Here is a 26,180-nt window from a genome sequence, read left to right as displayed (position 1 = left end):
AAACAGGCTGTTGTGGCCTAAATAGATGACAGGACGCTGTAGGGTTTCTAACAGTCTTTATTGACTGACAAAAGGGAGAAAGGCTCTAACGTGGCCTGGTGGCGCTGGGCGCTTACTTACAGTTCATTGCGATCAAGTCCTGTGCTTTCCCAGTTGATTCACTGTGGAAAGGTTGTGCTCACCGGTGGCACGCTGTAAACTTCTAGGGCCCCCATGTAGCCTCCTGTGGCTGTGGTGTTACGCCCTAGAAGCTGTGGTGTGAGTCCTCCTAGAAGCTGTGGTGTGAGTCCTGTGGCTCACTGCTTCTTCTCCTGTAATCAGGAGCAGCGCTCCTCTGTGACCGCTTCAGCTGGCCGAGTGCCAACTCTGAAGCGGGAACGTTTTCCCGCGGAGCGTGGGCTCACAAGATCCCGTCTCGCGAGATCTCGCCAGAACACGCTCCCGCGATCATGTGATGTCCCCACACACCTCCTTTGCTGGGAAAAAGGATGGGTGGTCACTCCATGATGAAGTCCGCATATTTCCTGGGTTTCCTTCTCTCTCTCTGGGGCCTGCAAGGATCGGGGTATGGAGCGGGATCGATGAAGTGTCTTTGGGAAGGTGCTGGTGATTCAGGTTCTCTTTGTCCAGCTCTTTGCTGTGATTCCCTGTGTGTTGTTGGGGGGATGGGGCTTGCGAAGTCGTTGTGATGGTGCGGCTCTATGGTATCTCTACTTGGGAGGTGATGGTTCTCGTATGACTCTTGGCAGACTTGATCTTCTCCAGTGTCTCCTTGTGAGTCTACAGTGTCTTCTTTCCTGCGGTACATGGCTACCCTTTCTAGATTCCATCTCCTGCCATCGCTGGTGCAGATGTGGTTTGTCCCTCTCTCCATGACTTCTATGGGACTGCTGTATCTGGAACCCGTGGAGGTGTCCTTGTGGGGGAGTCGTATCTTCACCAGATCCCCTTTGTTGACTTGTATGTGTCGAGCGGCTCGGCGCAAATCCCCCTGTGCTTTCATTGCTTCTTTGTTGCGCTGCATGCGGCACGTTATGTCATCCATGTCAACGTCTTCGTCGGCCCTCACTTGCTGGAGCCATGGTGGTACCAGTGAGGATGCTGCCCTTCTCCCCCTCAGCAGATGGAAAGGTGAAACACCTGTGACAGCGTTGGGGCTGAGACGGTGGGCCGCTACGGCTTCTTTGACTGTGTTTGACTTTGTATGGGTCTAGGCCCGAGGCGTGAGCCAGTTGTAGCGCCCCCTTGATGAAGCGGTTTGCCTGCTCGACTAGGCCATTTGCCTGTGGCTGGTATAGACTTGCTTTCCGCTGTTGGATGTTGTTGAGCTTGAGAAATTTTTCCATTTCTCTGGAGACTAGCTGGACTCCGTTGTCCGTGACGAGTTCTTCGGGCAGGCCCTCCCGCTGGAATATGGCGGTGAGTGTTTCAATGACTGTTCTTGTGGTGATGTCTGAGGTGAAGTCAGCTTCCACCCATTTGGAAAAATAGTCAACCATGACTATCCCGTACCTGTGCTCTGGGGGCATGTTGTGCAGCGGCCCTATGAAATCCAGACCCAGTTTTCGCCACACCCCTTTGGGGACTTCGGTGGGCAGCATGGGGGCTTGCCTCACGGCTAGGTGCTTGTCGCTGTTTGAGCATTCATGGCACCTATCGACCATCTGCCGTACGTCCTGGTCCATGCCTGGCCACCAGTATGCGTCGCGTATCCTTCGTCTGGTCATGTTGCACCCTAGATGGCCCGAGTGTTCTCTGCACAGTATGACTTTGCGGATTCCGCTGGGTGGGATGATTTGATCACCTCTGAGAATGAGACCGTTCATGGCGGTGATATCCTCGTTCACCTTCCAGTAGGGACCAAGGCCTTCGGGGATCGCTCTCTCGTTGGGCCATCCATTTCGAACCCAGGTGCTTACGTGCCTTAGGGCGTAGTCCTGCTCGAACTCTTCCTGCCAGTGGCGCTCGCTCATTTCCATGTACTCGACGTTCCTCAAGTTCCTCAAGTCGTAGATGGAAGCAACGACACATTTGTCTTCCAGGAATGTGGTGCCGGGGTCGCTTTGGTTCAGGAGCCTGGACATGCAGTCCGCTTGTGCGTTTTTCCAGCCCGCAATGTGTAGTATCTCATAGGTATACTCTTGGAGCTTTGTGGCGATCCTGGCCAGTCTAGGGGTGGCCGTCTTGGTGCCGCCCGGGCTCAACATGTGAATTAGGGGTTTGTGATCGGTGATCAACTTGAATCTTGTCCCCCATACGTATGATCTGAAATAGACGACGGCCCAGGCGCATGCCAACATCTCTTTCTCTACCGTAGAGTAATTCTTCTCGGATGAGGATAATGCCTTGGATGCAAACGCCACAATGTTCTCAGTGCGCCCTTCTTCTGGGTCAAGGTGGCCCCCAGGCCGTATGTGCTGGCGTCAGCGGTGATGCAGGTGTCCCATTCAGGGTTGTATGGTTTAAGACACGTCACGTGTAGAATCATTTTCTTGATTTCGCCGAAAGCCTCATCCTGTTCTGGGCCCCAAGAGTAAGCTGCCCCCTTCTTCAGGAGCTCCCTCATGGGAGACGTGGTCTCGGAGAACCTGGGGACGAATTTGGCATAGTACTCGGCTAGGCCCAAGAATGAGCGTAGTTCCTCTTTGGACATCGGCGCCGGTGCTTCTGTAATGGCCTCCATGAGGTTCTTCTTGGGGCTTACCCCATCACTCTAGATGCAGTACCCAAGATATTCTACTTTTTTTTCCCCCAAAGACACACTTTTCATGGCATAGGTGAATGCCTTCCTCCTGAAGTCTGTTCAGGACTGACTTGAGTGCCTTGTCATGGGTCTCGTTGTCTTTGGCGTACACCAGGATGTCATCTTGGAAGAATGAGACATTGGTGAGTCCTTTAAGCAGGGAGTTCATCATCCTCTGGAATGCGGATGCTGCGGACGATAACCCGAAAGGCATGCGGGTGTATTGGAAGGTGCCAGAAGGAGTGATGAATGCCGTCAGGGGGCGGGAGGACTTGTGTAGAGGAATCTGGTGATAGGCAACACGCATGTCTAGCTTCGAGAAAATGGCCACCTCCTTCATCATGAGGACAATCTCATTGATGCTGGGGAGTGGGAAGCTATCCGTGATCACCTCTAAGTTCAGGCTTCTCAGGTCGATGCAGATCCTGAGGTCATTGCTGGACTTTTTCTTTACTAATACTACCGGACTCAGCCACTCTGAGGATTCCACGGTTTCAATGGTTCCTTCTTCGACCATCTTCCGCAGGTGGGCGTCCAAAGCTGGTCTTGCGGCGGCAGGTACTGCCCTTACTTTGTGCTTGACCAGGGTGGCGTTGGGTTTCAGCTGAATCTTGTGGACAAAGTTTTTCACTTTTCCCGGTTTCTCGGAAAACAGGTTTGGAAAGATCTCCTTGTAGTTTTGCGCTGCTCCTGATGAGATCATGAGCACCTGTTCCGGAGTGCTGGGATCTAGTTTCATGCTGAGTTTGTGTTGGTCATCCCACCCCAGCACGGCTGGACCTTTGGGTGAAAAATACACTTTGGTGGTGGTAGACCTCCCTTTAAAATCGATCCGGGCTTTGATGTAGCCCAAAAGGTCGACCGTTGCCCCTCCAAACACGGTCGGTTTTTGCCTGGTTGATCTAATCTCCACTTTTTCTTGTCCCATCATCTCCTTGTACGTGTTGATGGGCAGAATGGTGAGGTCGGATCCCGTATCAGCCATGACGCGCGTTTCCATTCCGTCCACTTTAATGGTGCAGTGGGGCTTTTCTCTTCTGGCAAGGGGGGCATTGACCATGACAACCATGGGTCTGTCCTGTAGTTCATCATCACCAGTTGAGGTGCAGTCACCGTCAACAAGGGAAACAGTTTTCTCCCGCCACATGCATGCCAGAGCCACGTGGCCAATGCGTCTGCACTTGGAGCACTCCTTATTCCTGGCGGGGCAGTCGCGGTCGTTCGCCATGTGCTTGGAGCTGGCGCATCTGTAACATTTCGGTGCCTCCTTTTTCCTGGGACTTTTGTCTTTGGGGCCGTCGCGGGAATGCTTGTCTCTGCGACCTCTCCATTGTAGTGACGCCATTTCGGGCACAGGCAGGTGACTTCCCGCCCCCTTGCGTCTGCTGGAGGTTTCTTCCTCCGCCCTGGCAATCTGGATGGCTTTATCGAGGGTGACCTCCTTTTCTTGGATGAGTTTGCCCTGTACTTTCCTAGAGTTGGTGTGGACAACGAGCATGTCGCAGATAACCTGTTCTGCATTTTCTCCAAAGGCGCAAAGAGAAGCGAGTTCCCTCATCCTGGTGATGTAGTCATCCACGGGTTCGCTCCCTTCCTGTTTGCGAGAGTAGAATCTCAGCCTGTGCAGTACAATGTTCTCCTTATTGGTGAATCTCTTCATGATGCGACGAGTCGCTTCTTTGTAAACATCGTCGTCTTCAACGTCATTGTCGGCCGCAGGTATTTCTTTAAGGCCGGCAAAGATGCGCTGACCTTCAACCCCTAACGCATTTAACAGCATCGCCCTCTTCCTGATGGGGGCATATCGCGTGCCACCCACTGCTTCCAGGTAGGTGTAGAAAAGGGGTTCCCATTGCATCCAAGGAATTGCCGCTGTCCCTGGCAAGGGGAGAAACGCAGGGGGTGGTGTGGCGCCTTGCATGGTGGGTCCGTGGGACTTCTGGTATCCTCGTCGCCAGTTATGTTGTGGCCTAAATAGATGACAGGACACTGTAGGGTTTCTAACAGTCTTTATTGACTGACAAAAGGGAGAAAGGCTCTAACGTGGCCTGGTGGTGCTGGGCGCTTACTTACAGTTCATTGTGATCAAGTCCTGTGCTTTCCCAGTTGATTCACTGTGGAAAGGTTGTGCTCACCGGTGGCATGCTGTAAACTTCTAGGGCCCCCATGTAGCCTCCTATGGCTGTGGTGTTACACCCTAGAAGCTGTGGTGTGAGTCCTGTGGCTCACTACTTCTTCTCCTGTAATCAGGAGCAGCGCTCCTCTGTGACCGCTTCAGCTGGCCGAGCGCCAACTCTGAAGCGGGAACGTTTTCCCGCGGAGCGTGGGCTCGCGAGAACTCGCTCCCGCGATCATGTGATGTCACCACACAGGCCTTCAGTTCTCCAAAGTTTGCAAGTCGGAAGCAAAGTGATTTGTCCCGGTCCTAGCCAGGCAAAACAAATCCCTGCTATTAATCCCAATTGACTAAGCTTTCACAGATGTAGATTAATTATTCTTCTCAATCACATGGTCATTTATTAAAGGTGCCTGCTTGGGTCGTCCATGTCAGGCAAAGCGCACTAAAGGGGTGACCTTTTCTCCCATCCCAAGTGGTTACACCTAAAAAAATTTAATTCAAAAAGTCAAAACCCAAAGTCCATCTTTCCATTTTGCCGAAATGAACTCTGGTATTTGTAGTCTCGGCACAAGATGGGCTAATAATGCAATACTGTACACTTTGGCTTCACATATTTCGATAAGGATTTTACCCAGAAATGGCTTCTAAAGCTAACTTCCCATGATGCCTCTGCGCACTAAAGACGCGCTGTGCTATAACACGAATGCTGCTACTCACGCACACTGGGAGCAGGTGAAAGTCAGTTCAGCGTTCACACACCTGGGACGGACTGTGAGGGGGTAGTGAGGAAATCCCGGAAACGGACTCCGCTTTACTAGTTCGGATGTCGCTCTGCAGGCGATGATCTAAGGGACGTGCAGAGACACGCCAGGTGCATGGGATGGTGGAATGCAGGAGGCATCAAAGAAGTTTCGGAAATAGTAGCTCTGCAGCCAAGTCATGTTAGTGCCTTGATTCTGGCGGATTTGGGGTGAGGCGCTATCGCCTACTGAAACACATACCCTGCAAGCCTGCCCTTTAATATACATTAACATCGCATTTCGGTTTTGGGGAATAGCGAAATAAATGGCAGTGAATCCTTGGGCTTATATGTGTTAACTGTGCCTTCCACAGGGAGGGTGGGGGGGACTGGAGACGTTTCTGTACATGTATATGCATGTAGATGCACGTGTAATCGATGTTCCCTTCTTGGCTAAAACTGTCAAATTGGGGTCCAAGGACCAGGGTTCTAATCCACTCTTTCTGCAGGTTGTAGGGCTAGTCGCTGCCCTGTCGCGTGATCTTTGGCACATTGGTGATAGTCTTTATATGAGGAACGGCGTCGCTTTACGTGTTTCATCAAAACAAGTAACAGGGCTGGGCATGTGTAGGTTTGCTGCCGCAACACATATTCAGGCATGTTGTTTCCAAGGAGAAGCGCTGCCACTGCCTTGAACCTGCTACACAGGCCAGCTGTTGGCTCCCTCCGAGGCCTGCTAATGAGTTCCAACACCAAAGGAAACATCTTTCCCTTTGTGAGCTATTACTCTGTGGCGCTTATCCATCCCTTCACTCTCACCCGCTCTGGCTCATATTTCCTCTCGCTCATCATCAGTGGCACCCTCTGTCAATGGCTTCCTCCCTCGCTCTATTCTGCACCCCTTACCACTTCATCCTTGGAACCGTTGTACTCTCCTCCTTGCACTCAGCTGCCTATAAATGCAAAGAACAGCAGTAAACACCAAAACTATTGGCTTTGCCAATGCTTGTTTTCTTTGTAGACAGAGGAGTGGCGAGGTGCTTTTACAAGCGAGAACGAGAAAGCTTCTCCACCCCTTCAGTATTCCTCTACCCCTATGTCCGAACCAATAAATGTGCTGGAAAACTTAAACTGGTTCGGTTTTTGTGTTGGGTCTTTCAAATAACCAACAAGGCTTAGAACACCCACCAGGGTCCAGGCTAAGACCAACAGTTTTTTTTCCCCCCACATATGTATACAGAACAGCTACCAGCAAAGTTTGATATGGAGCCAGAGTCCCTGGAGCAGGGGTCTGACACCTTTGGCTCACTTGAAGTTTTGAACTACAACTCCCATCAACCCTCTCCAGCATAGTGAGTGCTCCTGGAAGCCACGGTGGCAACAAATCTGGCGAGCTACAAATTGCAGACCCCTGACCTTGAGGCCAAAAGCTTTTAGCACAATGCCAGCCAATCGTTGATGTGCCAACACCCAGTTACATGTCTTTTCACTGAATTGTTTACACCTAAAGTATGTTTCAACGTAATTCTTTCACCTAAAACGTATCCACCGAATGTAGATTCACATAACTAAAAGTGTGTATCTACCGGAAATGTTATACCTAAAACCTGTATACCAAATGGCATTTTTTAATTTAATTTTTTAATTGGGGTGCTCCCCCCCAGTCCTCTGTAAACCTGTATACCAAATTCAGTTTTAAAATGTTTTTTTTTAATTAGGGAGGTCCCCAACCCCTTTTTCCAACCTTTAAAACACCCCAAACATTCTGAATCAAATGTAACCCTTTACCCCAGCCCAAAATACATTAACCATTTGTAATGTTACATTATTATATTTGATGTTGAAAACAGTACATTATATATAAAAATTCAACACCCCAAACATTCCCAAACAAATGTAACCCTTTCCCCACCTAAAAAGTACATTATACCTTGAACATTTTCATATTACATTATTATATTATTATATTTCATGTTCAAAACAGTACCTTTTCGATATATAAAAATCCAATATATCGTTTATTCGATGAAAACATTATTCACTAAAACGTTTTTGGTGAAAAAGCTCTCAATGTAAATTAAACACCCGTCCCAAGTTAACCATACGTATTTTTATTTAATATAAGGCAACCACAGTACTCACCGGCTGCCCGGGCTCATCGCCGCCGAGTATTCGGAAGCCAAAGCCTGACTCTTGCCTTCGAAGGTGAACGTCCAGCTCTTTGTATTCTGCACCTGTAGCGGAGGAGATCAGCATTAGAAGTGGCGTTTTAGGTGCATGTCAGAGGTTCTGAACGTCCAGGCAGTGATTGATGGGAGAGCAGTGCACGTGTGTACAGGGAGCTACACAAAGGGCCTCATCACGAGTTGGGCTGTAGCCCTTAAATGCGGTGGTAACGGTATTACAGCCACATTTAAGAGCTGGCCCTATCACGAGTTGGGTGCTAAATGGGCTGGTGAAAATCCCGTTTTCGGCTGTATTACCGCCGGCTGTAATAGCTTGCATAATTAGCGCTGAAAATGCCCCATTGAATCCAATGGACCCAATGGGGAATTACCGTTAACAGCCAACCCGTGATCCGGCGGTAATACTGCCGGACTGATCGGTGCTAGGGCTATTACAGCCGGGATACAGCCCAACTCGTGATGAGGCCCAAAGCCTAGATGCAAAGGCGGGATCCCTGGGTGGGGAACACACTCAGTCAGAATTATCGGCAGTTCCAGAGACGCATGCACCCATCACAACATCGCATCACTCATTCACCAAATGGCAAGGGCATGCATTCATTATAGCTTCCAGTGTTTCCGAGGCTCAGTTTGAGGGTCTTTGTGAATCACTGGCAGTCATTAAATGGGTTCTGTGGGATTACATCGAGGAGAAATCATTCGAATCCATCGAATTTTCCTTTGTCTTTTATTCCATTTGGCAGCAAATATACGCGCAGCCCCCCATCCCCCAACTTCACCTTACCTTAATGATCACCCTTACCCACTCCCCCAAACATATTTGCGGGCAAATTCGTTTAAGAAAATGAGATGCATTCAAATTCGACGAATACAAAACCTACATATCCCATTAACCTATTCACAAAAAGCGGTAGTTACCTTTTTACCCTTGCTGGCCAAGAGCATAATTTTAGGTGTGGTCATATTGGTAAACACAAGCAGTATTTTCCATTTCAGGTTGGGCTTACGTAGAATATTTACTGCGTGAGGTACATCAAAAATACTGCATGGGGTAGATTAGTGTGCTTTGAGAGAGGTCTGCGCAGGTGTGGGCATTCTGCTTGCCACTGTACTTCAGCCTCCTGCATGCTCTATCCATCCCATCATGATTTTAAGCCGTTCTCCCAGGCTGCTGTCTTTGAGAGAGTTTCACGCGCGCATGCGTTAGAATTCTGCTTGCCACTCTACTTCAGCCTCCTGCATACTCTATCACACCTATAAGATTTAAGCTGCTCACCCAGGTTGCTGGCAGAGAGAGAGGTCCGTGCATGCCTTGGCATTCTGCTTGCCACTCTACTTCAGCCGCATGCATGCTCTATCCATCCCATCATGATTTTAAGCCGTTCTCCCAGGCTGCTGCCTTTGAGAGAGTTTCACGCGCGCATGCGTTAGCATTCTGCTTGCCACTCTACTTCAGCCTCCTGCATACTCTATCACACCTGTAAGATTTAAGCTGCTCACCCAGGATGCTGGCAGTGAGAGAGGTCCGTGCATGCCTTGGCATTCTGCTTGCCACTCTACTTCAGCCGCATGCATGCTCTATCCATCCCATCATGATTTTAAGCCGTTCTCCCAGGCTGCTGGCTTTGAGAGAGTTTCACGCGCGCATGCGTTAGCATTCTGCTTGCCACTCTACTTCAGCCTCCTGCATACTCTATCACACTTGTAAGATTTAAGCTGCTCACCCAGGATGCTGGCAGTGAGAGAGGTCCGTGCATGCCTTGGCATTCTGCTTGCCACTCTATTTCAGCCGCATGCATGCTCTATCCATCCCATCATGATTTTAAGCTGCTGGCCCGGGCTGCTGGCTTTGAGAGAGTTTCACGCGCGCATGCGTCAGCATTCTGCTTGCCACTCTACTTCAGCCTCCTGCATACTCTATCACACCTATACGATTTAAGCTGCGCACCCAGGATGCTGGCAGTGAGAGAGGTCCGTGCATGCCATGGCATTCTGCTTGCCACTCTACTTCAGCCGCAGGCATCCTCTATCCATCGCATCATGATTTTAAGCTGCTGGCCCAGGCTGCTGTCTTTGAGAGAGTTTCACGCGTGCATGAGTCAGCATTCTGCTTGCCACTCTACTTCAGCCTCGTGCATACTCTATCACACCTATACGATTTAAGCAGCTCACCCAGGATGCTGGCAGTGAGAGAGGTCCGTGCATGCCTTGGCATTCTGCTTGCCACTCTACTTCAGCCGCATGCATGCTCTATCCATCCCATCATGATTTTAAGCTGCTGGCCCAGGCGGCTGGCTTTGAGAGAGTTTCACGCGCGCATGCGTTAGCATTCTGCTTGCCACTCTACTTCAGCCTCCTGCATACTCTATCACACCTATAAGATTTAAGCTGCTCACCCAGGATGCTGGCAGTGAGAGAGGTCCGTGCATGCCTTGGCATTCTGCTTGCCACTCTACTTCAGCCGCATGCATGCTCTATCCATCCCATCATGATTTTAAGCTGCTGGCCCGGGCTGCTGGCTTTGAGAGAGTTTCACGCGCGCATGCGTCAGCATTATGCTTGCCACTCTACTTCAGCCTCCTGTATACTCTATCACACCTATATGATTTAAGCTGCTCACCCAGGATGCTGGCAGTGAGAGAGGTCCGTGCATGCCATGGCATTCTGCTTGCCACTCTACTTCAGCCACATGCATGCTCTATCCATCCCATCATGATTTTAAGCTGCTGGCCCAGGGTGCTGGCTTTGAGAGAGTTTCACGCGTGCATGCGTCAGCATTCTGCTTACCACTCTACTTCAGCCTCCTGCATACTCTATCACACCTATACGATTTAAGCTGCTCACCCAGGATGCTGGCACTGAGAGAGGTCCGTGCATGCCTTGGCATTCTGCTTGCCACTCTACTTCAGCCTCCTGCATACTCTAACACACCTATAAGATTTAAGATGCTCACCCAGGATGCTGGCAGTGAGAGAGGTCCGTGCATGCCTTGGCATTCTGCTTGCCACTCTACTTCAGCCGCATGCATGCTCTATCCATCCCATCATGATTTGAAGCTGCTGGCTGTAAGGATATTTGGCGTGTTACAGCACAGAGTACAGCACTACTGCACAGGTAGCAACCAGCACAGAGTACAGCACTAAGGCACAGGTAGCAATTTTTTTTGATGCAGCACCAAATGCCTATGGTGCATTGCTATATGTGTTACCAGATTAACAAGGAAAGACAGGCTATTCAGTCAAAAACGATTTTAACATATAAGATGCAAATCTATTTTTACAGTTAAAAGCACACGTGCACATTCAAAAATGCACACTATTTTTCACCTGAAATGCCTATGGTGCAAGAGACACATTTGAAAATTAATAACTAACATAACTCATAACTAACCTGACTAATGAAACTGAAGTTAACATAATCCACTAATAAAAATGTGTCTCCACTGCAGAAATAGGCCTAATCTGAAAGTGAACTTTTAAACGCACATCCATTTTTTTTTTCCGTTTTCTCTGCTGCCCTGTCCACATAACTACAGGAAGCAAAAAGGCTCGAAAGAACAGGAAATCAGTTGGTTACAAAGTATTACTATAAAAATGAGCCATTGTGTAGAGAAGGAGGAGATGGCATGATTGATTCTGATTGGAGCAGCGTCATAGCAAGTATCATGCTAGAGGGAGTGATCAGAGTTTTGCTGGGGGGAGTTTGAGGAGAGAGACAGGACAGTCAAGATTTGGCAGAGCTGGGAGAAGGACCTTTTTCCTGGCTGGAGCATTCCTATCTGCAAAAGCTGAGAATTCCAGGCAATGACCCCGGTTTGAGAAGGAAAGGCGCTCCTTTTCACTGGGGTTAATCTTCAAGGGAGCCACATTCAGAAAGAGAACAGCTGAAGAAAACTCGGCTGAACAGATAAGGTAATTACATGAGTGTGGGAGCTGAGTGTGTACGAGAATATTCAGTCAGAGTAGGAAAGGAGATTCCGGTGACTTAATCACATGTTAATGTTGCAAATTGGGTTCTGTTCTCCGCCACTCTTTTTTCAGTGTATCGCAGACAATGCTGTTACTGTGCTATTTTATTTATTTCTGTAAAGAGTGAGATCGTGTTTAAATGCAACTTTTATAATACAGAAAAATATTTGAAAGCAGACGGGTGGTGTATTTTATATTTACCAATACAGTGCTGATGATGAGGGGAGATTTTTAAACAATGCAATTGCCATTTTAAGACAGATGTGTGCATGATCATATTCAGTATGGACAGTTGAGAGTGATTGTTTGTAGCATAGCTCGTTGGAGGTACATGAGCCAACGGGAAGAGGGACTCTCTGAACATAGTTCCCTACCGTATATAAGGTAGTGGAATTTACCACAAAATTACCACATATAGCTCTCTGTCGTAAATAAGTCAGTGAGATCGCCCATGGTGGCAAACTAACACTAACACTGAAAAGGTGGTATTCCTAAAATGTAGGTCTGAGGTCTCTCTAGTGATTACACGAAAAATATAAGCAAAGATAAGGGATTCTGGACATTGGGGCCACAAATAAAACAAGGGAATTATGCTCACCAAAATACCACCAACCACGCATACCAACCACGCATACCAAATATGCATGTCTGGGTGTTGAAATAATGCATGTCCACTGTATTATTGTTGCACATGGCCCAATCTGAATACAAGGAGTGATTATTGCTAAGTTATTTTTCGGCGGTAATAAAATACCGTCAGGCCCCAAATCTCCACAAAATACCCTACATATTTAGGCCCAGGCTGCTGGCTTTGAGAGAGTTTCACGCGCGCATGCGTCAGCATTCTGCTTGCCACTCTACTTCAGCCTCCTGCATACTCTATCACACCTATACGATTTAAGCAGCTCACCCAGGATGCTGGCAGTGAGAGAGGTCCGTGCATGCCTTGGCATTCTGCTTGCCACTCTCCTTCAGCCGCATGCATGCTCTATCCATCCCATCATGATTTTAAGCTGCTGGCCCAGGCGGCTGGCTTTGAGAGAGTTTCACGCGCGCATGCGTTAGCATTCTGCTTGCCACTCTACTTCAGCCTCCTGCATACTCTATCACACCTATAAGATTTAAGCTGCTCACCCAGGATGCTGGCAGTGAGAGAGGTCCGTGCATGCCTTGGCATTCTGCTTGCCACTCTACTTCAGCCGCATGCATGCTCTATCCATCCCATCATGATTTTAAGCTGCTGGCCCAGGCTGCTGGCTTTGAGAGAGTTTCACGCGTGCATGCGTCAGCATTCTGCTTACCACTCTACTTCAGCCTCCTGCATACTCTATCACACCTATACGATTTAAGCTGCTCACCCAGGATGCTGGCAGTGAGAGAGGTCCGTGCATGCCTTGGCATTCTGCTTGCCACTCTACTTCAGCCTCCTGCATACTCTAACACACCTATAAGATTTAAGATGCTCACCCAGGATGCTGGCAGTGAGAGAGGTCCGTGCATGCCTTGGCATTCTGCTTGCCACTCTACTTCAGCCGCATGCATGCTCTATCCATCCCATCATGATTTTAAGCTGCTTGCACAGGCTGCTGGCAGTGAAAGAATTCTGTGCATGCGTTGGCATTCTGCTTACCACTCTACTTCAGCCGCATGCATGCTCGATCACACCTATAAGATTTAAGCTGCTCACCCAGGATGCTGGCAGTGAGAGAGGTCCGTGCATGCCGTGGCATTCTGCTTGCCACTCTACTTCAGCCTCCTGCATGCTCTATCCATCCCATCATGATTTTAAGCTGCTGGCCCAGGCTGCTGGCTTTGAGAGAGTTTCACGCGTGCATGCGTCAGCATTCTGCTTACCACTCTACTTCAGCCTCCTGCATACTCTATCACACCTATAAGATTTAAGCTGCTCACCCAGGATGCTGGCAGTGAGAGAGGTCCTTGCATGCCTTGGCATTCTGCTTGCCACTCTACTTCAGCCGCATGCATGCTCTATCCATCCCATCATGATTTTAAGCTGCTGGCCCAGGCGGCTGGCTTTGAGAGAGTTTCACGCACGCATGCGTTAGCATTCTGCTTGCCACTCTACTTCAGCCTCCTGCATACTCTATCACACCTATACGATTTAAGCTGCTCACCCAGGATGCTGGCAGTGAGAGAGGTCCTTGCATGCCTTGGCATTCTGCTTGCCACTCTACTTCAGCCTCCTGCATGCTCTATCCATCCCATCATGATTTTAAGCTGCTGGCCCAGGCTGCTGGCTTTGAGAGAGTTTCACGCGTGCATGCGTCAGCATTCTGCTTACCACTCTACTTCAGCCTCCTGCATACTCTATCACACCTATAAGACTTAAGCTGCTCACCCAGGATGCTGGCAGTGAGAGAGGTCCGTGCATGCCGTGGCATTCTGCTTGCCACTCTACTTCAGCCTCCTGCATGCTCTATCCCACCCCTGAGGATTCCAAGTTGCTGTCTCCGTGGGCACCTTATCACTGACGTTGGTGCACAGTGAGCCAGTGTGCTCTGGGCCCCCATTGTATGTGCCTGCGGCTTTGGTTGAGGGTGTTGTACTGTGACCCAAACTTTGCTCTAAATGGTTAACAAGCTGCCTGATTGGCCAAGTACGTTCTGTATAGACGCAGCTGCTCAGACGATGCTGGCAGGTAAAGTCATTCATCTTTAAGTTGTGACTCTACTTTCTCGGGCCAGAGGTTGGGGTGGGGGGGGGGGAGAAGTTGGTACCAGCAGTGCTTTGGGGCAATGTCACACCCTCTTATGCATCCAGAGTGGAAGACCCCATTCCCAAGCATGGTGGGGAGGGCGCTCAGAGTGCCAGAGTGGTCCAGTACCCTGCAGGCACCCAACCACCCAGCAGGATGTTATGCCAATGCCAAAGGTGACGGAGGAGAGCGCTCGAAACTTTCGTGGCCTACACTGAGCCACACTGCGGATGCCCACCAAACTCCCAAGAAGCCAAGATGCTGTTCCAGGCTGCCGAGGGAGAGAGAGAATCACTGCACCGCGCAGCGGCGGCCCCGGTCCCTCAGACATACTAACACCCATCCGGTTTTAAGCTGATGTCCCAGGAGTCGTGCACCGGTGGCGGCGTGCCTTGTGCTGTGGTGCTCCAGGTCCCAGTCTCATGTTTCTCAGTCATTGATTGAGGACGATTGTGATCAGCTAGTTATGTACGGTAACTCTATGCAACTTTGCCATACATGATTGGCAAACCGTGTTATTTACCTTTTTATCACCATTTGCCAACAGATATTTCCACGGGCAAAAGGAATGTGGATAGTTTTCTGTATGTAAACCTATGAGTTTGGCAGTGCGGCCAAAACAGTGGTAATGAAGAGCTACCACCGCATTACTGCCGCATTAACACACCGCTGGACTACGGGTTTGGAGGTAAGGTAAAGGAAAACCATCCAGCAGAAAGCTGGAGGTAATTCTTCTTCCTTACTGCCCCCAAAAGGAAAAAACGATGCAATTACCGCCAGTGGTAATTCTGCTGAGATCCTCATGATCCCTATGGACTCCATAAATGGTGACTAACATGGCGTACAACCACTTGTAATCCACTGGTAATTCCACTGGACAAAGTGGTGGTAACGGTTACTAAATTTGGAAGTAGTTCGGCAGATTTTCTGCTGAACTACCACCAAACTCGTAATGAGTCCCATTTGTCTTTAAGATGGCCGTATACTCTGTGCGTGACTAGAACTGGGGAAAGTTCGGCACCCTTCTGACACCCTACCATCCAATAGGAGTTGAAGTTGTTGTCCTTGTCAGCCTGGAGTGATTGAGCTTGGCACTGGTGGCACCGGCCATTGAGTCACATGCTCCAGTATCCTGTGGACACTCTTGCCCAGCAAGCAATTGTCCTAGGTGGCCTGGAGAAAGGGTGTGTGCGGTGAACTGGTATGCCGTGGTTACAAAGACTGTGACTTGGTCATTGTAAATTTGGTATAATAGTCGCTCTACACTTTCAATTCAAGAAAGCAGGCAGCCATCTTAAAATGGCTATTACTATACTGAGAGTGAAACTTGCTTCAATACAAGGGTCATTTTCCACATTACTGTAATAATTACCACAAAATGTCAAATATCTGCTCATCCATTTAACATATAAATACTTTAGCTTTACCATCAAAAAAGCTCAATATTTGTCCATTAAAAACAACCAATCCCACCCACCTAATATAGGCAAATGTGCAATGTGCTGTCAAGCAGCATATAAGTAAAAGTGATTCATTCTAAAACTTCAATGATTATGATACATTAAGTGCCCAATGCACAAAACAATACACATTAATCAGCAATCCATAACTTCAAGGGTACCGTGAGGCATACATTAAAACACTCTGTTCCAAATTGAAGGGGGTAAAGCTCTATAACAAATATCTAACATCATAATAAATGCCTAATGGCACTACCCCCCGCATTCCCAGTTCCACATAACGGTAGGTTATCTAACAATACCCATTGCTGTAATCATTGAAGCCCAAGCCTTTGCTTTATGCAACAGGCAACATCAACAATCACATATGTCAAAGACCTGATGCACAAGATAATACATAGTCATTGCCAATACACAACTGTCATATGATCATTGACCGAAACATACATTATGCACACAAATACATTCAGCACCAATGTTAATTAGCAGGATAACACTCCATGTAAGGCATTGGCCCGCTGTCTTCTACCTTATATTCTTAACTCTACTTTTCATAATCGATATTAATCATTCTCAGATGAGACAACACTTAATTTAATTCATTATAAGAAATCAATCTCCTATAAACACATACAGTTCCTCCTCAGTGTTGTGTCCACTGGGAGCCTTAGTTCCCAAGTACACTATATAACATGCTTCCTTCTTCCACACAATGTTCTGTCTGTCCCCTCCTCCAACATGTGATGGTATATGAGCAATTACAAAGTATCGAAAACTTGAATAAAATCCCGCATGAGACTCCATATGCTGTTTTGCAAAAGGAAAAGCTAATCTCTAATGTGTAGGGCTCTGAAATGTTCTAACACATGTTTTCAATGCATAGTGTGTGCTAGCCACATACCATTTTCTGCAGCTCCATGGATCACACATTCTGTAGTATAGATCACTTTATGCAACTTTTTCAAAGACTGACTTGTTCTAGGATTGGAATAATGTGTGATATGTACAGCATATTGTCATTCTTTAAATGTCGGACATTTTTGAAAAGCCAGATAATATCTTCAGTCACCTACATTTCTAGAAAGTCATTGACACAGGATTGCAAATATCCTGACCCACACCAGGATCTGATTTGAAGATAGACCAATGTGACCATTACTAGCGTTATCTGCATGTGTGGTGATAAGCCGGCTATGTTCCACCTTCACATTTTTGGACTTTCCATGCAGCACCAACAACATATGCCTATCTGATTTACACACCTGTTCATACGCCTTGCCTAAAACACATTTTGGATAACCTCGATCTTTGAAATGTTGAGCCACACATTTCATTTCCTTTGAACAGTCAGCCTCTTTAGCTTTCAGCATTCAAGACTACATTTTTACTGGTCTCCAGAGACGTCGTTAGGAGGCAGTGGGGGTTACAGCCTCGGGTCTTGTGGTTTTAGCCCTGGATAGAAGCTCAGGGGCTACAACAAAAAGGCTAGCTAGCCCCGACTCCTGAAAGTCTCGACTTTAGCATAGCCGTGGATCTTTTCCAGACCTAGCAACACCCCTGCTAGTTTCCTTGTGATATAGTGTGCTTATTAATTTCTTATCAACAACTTTTAATTTCAAGTCCAAAAAAACAATCTCCTCAGAAATGGATGTTTTGAGAATATTAGTTTATACTCATTATTTATATAATTCCAATCAAGTCTTTCAATTCACTCTCAGTACCATCCCAGATTACAATAGGCCATCAATATATCAATAACAAACAATTATTTTCTCCACATAATGGGATTATTCTTCAGAAATCAGGAGCAAACATTTCCGACGCTCCATGTTCAGATTGGCATAATTGGGTGCATCTGAGATGCCCATGGCAGTGCCTTACAGCCGATAGTAATATTGATCATTAGTACCCTGCGAGGGTCAATCAGAATTTAACAAACATTCTGATTGTCCCTCACCGGAGCTTTACCCATCGGGAATCCCTCAGCCAGGATTCCTTGCCATTGTTCTGGGCGGGGGGTGTGGCAGCTTCTCTGCCAATGAGGAGGCTCGAAACAGCTGCCATCCTCCCCCTCTGGGGATTCAGGTAAGTGTTTTTTTTCCTCCCCCATCCCCTGCAAACAATCCCCTCCCTGCCCTCCCAACCCCATTCCCCTTCTTATTTCTCCTTTTTCGGGAGCGAACGCGCTGGCAACACTTCTGTTCCCAGCGTGTCTGCTCCCGATGGCCGTCATGGAAAGGGAAAACAGACTCGGTTTTCCCTTCCCCAGCAGCCATCATCATTGACATTTTTATTTATTTTTCTGTTCCCAAATGCTGTGTTTCGGAACCAAAAAAATGCTATTCGTACCCCGGTCTTGCGGGCCGGGGTTCTAATAGCAATAATCCCTGAGCCGCGACTATAACTATGGGCCTTGGGGCATTACCTGACTCGGTAATGCCCCCGCAGCTCGGGGCTTATTGCTTAATTAAATACGTGTTTATTGTGCTTTAGACAGTATTTCAGCATCTTCAAGAGCATTTGCTAATTATCTCTATGTTCTATGCTAGTGATGTCACAAAATGAAGTGTGACCAATATGTACGTGTCTTTCCAGGGTAACTGATCTATTTTAATCAAATATTCTATTGTAGGTCTTCTATATGAAGGTAGGGTGGACACAAAAGGAAAGAAGAACTTGTCCACAAAAATAGATGTCTTTTGTAAGCGAGAGAGCCATTGGAGTCCACATTAGGTCTTCGCAGGGGTTTTATTTTAGTTTTATGGATTTTTGGGAGAAGGCATATAATTGGTACCACTGCAAATGGCGCCGTTAGATATTGTTTCTAATCCTCATCAATAAAACCTTCCTCTACACATACTGATAACATAGCATCATATGCCGGCTTTATTGAAATAGTGGGATTATCTGTCAATTTTCTATAAAATGCAGTATCTCGCAGCTACCTATGGGCTTCAACTATGTACACATGTGTGCCCACCACTACAATATGTCCCTCTTTATCCTACGATTTAATGACCAGGCTAGAATCTGCTTTAACCTTTATTAATTGCCTTCGATCGCATGGTACTTACATCCCTCAACCTCTTAGTATATGCGAGAAATGAACAAGCTAATCTCTTGAGATCTTGTATGATCCAAGGATAAAGACCAGCCCCTTGTATCTAATGGGGGCATTGCAGAAAAGGAAGGGATACAGCCTCCTTCTTCGTTTAGTGACAACACAGCAGATGACACTTACTCGTTGGGGTTGGGCACTCAAGATAAACCTGTCATTGGCTGCTCCTTGCCTTTCCACACTAAAGGTGATCCTAGTAGAAACATCAAGAAGCCCCCACAGAGCGATCTACTTAATATTGCCCCTATGAATACCCGCCCCCTAGTCCAACATGGGACGGAGGTTGCAGATCACATCATGATGCACAAACAGACCTGTTTACAGTTGCAGAGACATGGTTACACAACACTACCGAGCTAGCTGCAGATGACTCCATCTCAACAGGATATAAAATGTACAGAACAGATTGTAGCGGGTAACAAGGGGGGGGGTCTGGCACTCATTGTGAAAGATTACTTTGATTGTCCCATCATAAACCTACCAAACCTGGAGGGATGCGAAGACCTACTTGTGAAAATGAAAATCAACTCGAATGTATCCCTACCTATACTTGTTCTATACAAACCCACACAGAACCTACCTTTATTTGAGGAACAGCTTAGTACCTTGCTGAACAGTCTTACAAAACCCAATTCCCCAATGCTTGTTCTAGGGGCCTTGAATCTATGGGCCGAAGCTCCATCTGATGCCCAGGTTAAATCATTACTGTCCTCTTTTGGAAACTGTTGGCTTTACCCAAATGATAAATTATTCCACTCATCAAGGTAGCCACACTTTGTATTGGATGGTAACTCACAATCTACATTGTACAGCCATTGACATCCAGCCCTGTCCATGGTCTGAACACTATTTGATCAATATGACTATGCGACCACCGACTGCTCCACCTAGAATTGACACAAACATGAGGACGTTGATAAAATGCAGAAATTTCAAATAGGTTTAATTGCATGATTTTTCCACATTAGTATCCACACTAGTATCCACTAATCTGGACAACACAAAATTATTCAAGAAAACCACCTCTCCTCGGCTATATGGGCCACCATTGATACTTTAGATCCTGAAACAAACAAGACAATAAAAGCAGAAATAATAAAAGAAATCCTGGTTCAATTACAGTATTATCGAAGCGAGGAAGATGAAGAGATCACTGGAACGCGAGTGGTGAAAAAACTCTCGCCCTCTCACATTAGGCAAATACAAAGAATCAGCACATGCTTTTAAGAAAAGCATAATTAAAGCAAAAATGGAAAAATACAACTTACGAATAGATAATGCAAAATCTAGTTCTAATGAACTATTCAAAATTCTTAAATGATTTGAGAGTCACACCTCTTCGTTTCCACCCACCATTAAAGACTCAGCCTCGATTCAATCTATACAAAATGAGTTTTTGACCAAAATAACCGGTCACCAACTGGTTATTGTTAACCAGCAAGCCGGCTTAACACCCAACAAAAACCAGGATCTCTGGAATATCCCCATCGGGAATAACATCGACCTATCAACCTCTAAATTTGAATTTCATAGCTGCTCAGAAGCAGACATTCTGGACATAGAGACAAAACTTAAATCTACATCATGTCTTGGAGACGTATGCCCCACCGACATTTTGAAAGGATCATTGGATGTTCTCATTCCTTGGATTACCAAGATGCTTAATATGTCTTTCAGGGATGGCACTGTGTCTGCCTTTCTGAAGGAAGTTTGGACAACCCCCATACTAAAGAAACCCACTCTGGATCCATCAGTAGCCAAGAACTAGCGGGCAACCGGCAATGTTCCCTATCTATAAAAAACAATTGACAACTTTGCGTATCTACAGCTACAAAAGTTCATAGAAGAGAATGAGTTCTTAAATGCCCATCAATCTGGTTTCAAAGCCGAACACGAAACTGAGACAGTACTATTAGATCTCAAATCTAACATCACAGGGGTCATAGAACAGGGTCACCCAGCGCTGCTCATGCTGTTGGAGCTCTCAGCAGCATTTGATCTTATTGATCATAATCTGCTGCAAGAGAGGTTTAAAAACATTGACAACTGTGCAGAGGGGGCTTGCCAATGGATTACATCTTTCTTGGGCCCTAGATCGTCCAGAGTGGCCTTAGAGAATGCCCAGGCACTTTCCATCTCCTCTACTTGTAGAGTACATGGGGATCCTGCCTATCCCCTATCTTATGCAATATCTATACCAGGCCTCTTCTCGACCGTCTTGACAGACTGGGTGTCAAATACGCTAACTAGGCAGAAGACACCCAGGTACTTTTCGAACTTACTGGGACACACTCTTAGACACTAAAATCTTGAATGGTGTCTACACGGAAATTCAATCCTGGATGGCGCTTAATTCTTTGTCTCTGAATAACGAGAAGACAGAGCTTGTCATTATGGCAGCCGGCCCTCGGATGAAAACACTTGACAGGCTGTATGCCCATTTCGCTATCACCACTATTCAGATTCCATTTAGCAAATCTGTAAAAACTCTGGGTGTTATCTTTGACCACGAGCTATCCATGAAACAATATGTCTCACAAACTCGGTCTTCATGCGGCTACGTGATCAAATTACTACATCAAATCCGCCCATATCGCACCATAAAAACAGATCTCTACTAGCAACTGCACTAGTCAACTGCCGGTTAGATAATTGCAAGAGTCTACCTGCCGGCACATCAGAGGCAAACCTACAGCACCTGCAGACCACTCATAATGGGGCCGTCAGGGCCATATACGGATTGGCTAAATGCAAACACATCTCCCCTTTTAGGAAAACACTCCATTAGCTACCTGTTTAGCAAATAATTTGGCACATGATTTTATCTTTGGCCTATAAATGCCAGAACTAGGTTGCCCCCCAGTACATGATTGATAGACTATCCTAAAACAACCGGCTTGGGCACTACGCTCCAACGAAAACCATGCTTTGAACCAACCATGATACTCAGGAATGGAATGCTCTTCCATTTAGCGTAAGACTCTCTTCTTTCTTGAAAAGCGTTAAGAGGTCTGTAAAAACTCTTCTCTTCAAATCAGCAGACTAATGCTCTCGTTTTCCCTCTTGTCACCATTTCCTGATTCTATCTGCTCTTTCATGCACCCTGAGGCCTACGGGCGTGTAGCGCTTAACAAGAATTAAAATAAATAGATCATGTCCTCCAATATCTCCAGGTGTGCACAGTCCGATACAATGGGGCTAAATTTACACTTCGGGATCATTTCCTCCTGCGATAGATGTATCTATCCCAAACCGTTCCAAATGTCCTTGGAGTATTCATCAAGTTCAATATTTCCAGGATCATGATTTTCGCTAACGGCCTAACTCTTACTCAATGACAAGCTATTAAGAGGTGAAAAAATTCTATTCACCTTCCCTTGTTTAACAGTCGAATGCATCACAAAGTTTTGTCTTAATCTAAGTTTCCCATAAAAATAAGTAAATGTAATCGTGTTTAAGCATAGTCATATTCACGATCTGGACAAAAAGATAACCCGTTGCTTAGCACATCAATTTCTACTCCCAAAAGCTTCTTCTATGATAAATTGATAATCTGAAAAGCTTTCATATGTTCCACTAATTTCTTTGCTACCATCCAATGTTTCCCAGAGTGGATCTGCTGCCCATGTGATGCAAAGTTTTGGCTCTTGTTTTCCCTTCCCTCTCCGCTGTCATGATTAGTATAGTAATAGTCGTTTCAAGATGGCCGCCTGCCTTGTTGAACTGAAAGTGTAGCGGGACGATTAGAATCACATATAAAATGGGATGCAAAGTGCGGCAAGACAACGGAGAGTAATCTGTTATGGGTGAAAAGCATTGTTGTTCTACCTGGTCGCGTATGAAATAAATGATTTATTTGGATTGTGGATCCTTTGTGGAGTTTGTTGCGCATTTGTGTACACGTGTGTTCGTATATGTAATATGGCTTGCCTAGCCATAGCTACAGCACCCATGCTACGAGGAATATTTATCTCGTTACACTGAAGGGCTGAGCATGTTCTGGACAGGTTAATTAAATACATATATATAATTCATGTTTAGCAGTGGTAATGGACGGTGGGGGTAGAAGGTGTTATTGGGGGGGAACCCTCACATAACAGAAAAAAGTGAGGTCGACCATGGTCGATAATAAAGTGTAGACCACATGTACAATGACCATCATGAGGTTGTATAACCGTGTGAGTCTGCATCCTCCCACCCATCAGTATTTTAAGACACTTTCCCAGGAGGCACCGGGCGAGAGAGTTTGTCACTAAATGCAGCATGAAGTGAGTCACAATGCCGCGGGCTCCTGCAGCCACACTTTCTCCCATGGGGATTTTAAGCTAATGCCTAGGTAGCCTAAGAAGAGATCGCTTGACACAGGTGGCAGGGTGAATTTAGCTCTGCCGCCCCTGCACCCTGCAGATGCCCCTAAACCATCAGTAACTAAAGCCACTATGTCAAGTGCGGATCAAGTGTTGGCCAAGCCTGCCCCAAGAGCAGGCCTGCGTGAGTGCTAGAGGAACCTTAACTCAGGGAAACCCTTTCTAATGAATGCAAGATCTGTGTCTAGTCAGTGCCAGCTCCCTCCCTCTACCTGTTAAAGGGAAACATAGCATTCTTCACGCCCTGCCAAAACGCAGCTCCAGCCCCTCAAGTGCCACTTCCTTTTCCAGTACATACATTTAGAAATCCTGAAACATTTTCTCTATGCAGAGCAGACAATCCAATGCTTCCATGTGTTCATTAATCCCAGAATAACAGCTCTCACCCTCTATTGCTTGCTTTATAATTGCACTTGTGCTCCTTCACTATTTAAAACAAGAGAAATTCGATAGACTCCTATTTGAAGAAGGTAGGAGCGTAAGAATCCAAGGTGATTTAAGCAGAAACAAGCTTGCAGGCAGGGTTAATAGTGTCTGCTCAACACGCTCAAGATGTCAAGCAGTGTGCTGCTAGCCCTCGTTATTGCCAATGGTGATGGCGCTGCTGAGGTTTTGGACTTCAACTTCCAGGATCCCTCACCAATGACTATCCTGGCTAGGGCTGGTAGGAGTTGTAGCCCAAGGCATATGATATGATAAGGAGCCCTGCCAGCCTCTTTTCCTTTGCAGATGGGGAGCAGGTGCAAGCGGATCTAGGTCACCTGGCCTAATCACCACCCACCTTCTTAGCCCTGCCTCTTCCTTCCTGCTCTTAACTCTTAGATCAAGGGCGTCACTCGCCCAGGCGTCCGAAGTGAAGGGCAGATGAAGAAAGGGCAATTCCTGTTCGGACCAGGAGGACCAAGGGCCCGAACCCCTGCTCAGACAGCAGGTAAGCATGCACCAACATGTGTTTACTCCTTCTGTCGCCACAGGCCATCCCCACCCCTCTTGTCCCCCTGTGATGTTCCCTTGTTCCCCCCTTCTCGCACACAGGTATTGCCTGTTTTGCTTGATTCTTCTACCCTGCTCCCCCCTCACCCCACTCAAGCCTACTTCTGCAGGAGTCTGTCCTGATACATTCTGGTTTCACCATCAGCGTCTTGTGGCCAATGCTGGATTTGACTTTTATGGACTTCATTGATTCACGATGCGTCGCCCTTTCTCAACTCTCATGCTGAACTTCCTTTGCATCTTGTACTGAGGGTGGCCCTAAATCATGCAGTTCCCATCTTCATCTTGTATCCTGGCTTGCAACATTATGTGTTACTACCTACTTCTACAATTGTATTCGCTTTCCCCGCTTGCTTCTCTACTCTTTTTGACTGCTTACTCTCTGTTCTCTCCTCCTGTCCCTTTCTCTCTTTTCCTATCTCTTCCCCTTACTTTTTTCTATGCACTTACTCTATCATAATTGTCCTTGGACCTAGTATGATAGTAACCTCGTCTGTCTTCCCTCTCCTTACTTGTTCCCCCGCCTCCAGCACTATCTGAAATGTCGTCAGGCCTAGTACGATAGTTGCTTGTTTTGTCTTCCCCTCCCTTTCTGCACCCCTCTCCCTCACTTTCTGTTTTTCTCCGGCTCTACCAGAAATGTCGTCAGGCCTAGTACGGTAGTCGCCTGTCTGTTTCCATTTCCTTCCCACTCTCTCCCTCCCTTCCTTATCTATGTCTTAGCGCTTGCACTATCTGAAATGTCGTCAGGCTGAGTACGATAGTTAATTTCACATCCTTACTGTTCATGGCCGGTAAGAATGTCATTGTATTTTCCCTTGTTCCCTCTCTTGCCTTGAAGTGCTTTGAAACACATTGTGTATAGGCGCTATATAAATAAACTATCATATCATATCATATCATAAGTAATTTATTATGCGCCTGTACACAAGTGTTACTAGGCGCGATAAGGCATGGGAGACAAGACAAACAATCTTGTGTCATTCAGATAGTGTGAGAACAAGGAATGCAAGGGGAACGGGAGGGGGGAAGTGCAAGGGAGAGGGCAGGGGAAAACAGGGCAGCACTGCTCTGAACAAGTGCAGCCAGGGCAGCACGGCTCGGGATAGTGCAAGGAGAACAAGGGACTGTAGGGTTACAGTCGTAGCCCCTAACTGCGTGGTAGGCCCGGGGAGCAGTGCAAGGGTGCCTGATCAAGAAAGAGCCTGGTACCCAGTGAGACTCTCATGGTAGCCAAGCAACCAGTCGGCGCAGCAGACAGGTAGGTCAGCAGGGGAGTGAGAGAGAGACAGCAGAGGAGAAGAGGAAAGTGTTGAGCTGCTTCTGGGACTTCAGGTGGTCCAGTTCTTTTGTTAGTGACAACACCCAGCACCAGTCTTTTCTAGAGCCCACAGAAGTAGAGCACACCTTGTTTGGAAAGTAAATTTGGGACGCTTTTGGATATAATTGGGTGACAATCACCTGGGTGGCTGGTCGCACTAGCTTGTATCACCCAAGCACAATGGGCCATTACCGGAGATCGAACGGCCCACCATCCCGGTGATTATACACTTTAGTACTCCGGAACAATGTCTTGGGTGGTACTGATTCAACAGAAAGTTGTGCATTCATAAAAAGTCATTCACAGGTGAGCCCTCATTTTTGGAGGCAACTTTGCATAGGGAACAAGGCGCCATTAAAACTATTAAAGGGTACTCAAACAATGAGCCTGTTTTATCTTTCCAGGGCAGGGATTGGGGTGAAATGGTAGTGTGACATGAACAGGCAGATA

General features: G+C 46.9%; 1 protein-coding gene across 10 annotated transcripts in view; it reads right to left on the bottom strand.

The window, feature by feature from the left end:
- Window positions 1–26,180, bottom strand: part of MAGI2 (membrane associated guanylate kinase, WW and PDZ domain containing 2) — a 3,248,720-nt gene that overhangs the window by 476,076 nt on the left and 2,746,464 nt on the right. For all 10 annotated transcript variants that reach the window (XM_069628034.1, XM_069628038.1, XM_069628036.1 and 7 more), the window contains one exon: window positions 7,744–7,835. In XM_069628034.1, coding sequence (XP_069484135.1) covers window positions 7,744–7,835 — 92 coding nt within the window. The remainder of the gene's footprint in view (window positions 1–7,743; window positions 7,836–26,180) is intronic.

This window comes from Ambystoma mexicanum, chromosome 12, assembly GCF_040938575.1.
Source record: "Ambystoma mexicanum isolate Mex_15411 chromosome 12, UKY_AmexF1_1, whole genome shotgun sequence".
NCBI classification, from domain to species: domain Eukaryota; kingdom Metazoa; phylum Chordata; class Amphibia; order Caudata; family Ambystomatidae; genus Ambystoma; species Ambystoma mexicanum.
The sequence above is the reverse complement of the archived record's forward strand: the minus strand, read 5'-3'. Positions and strand labels throughout refer to the sequence as shown.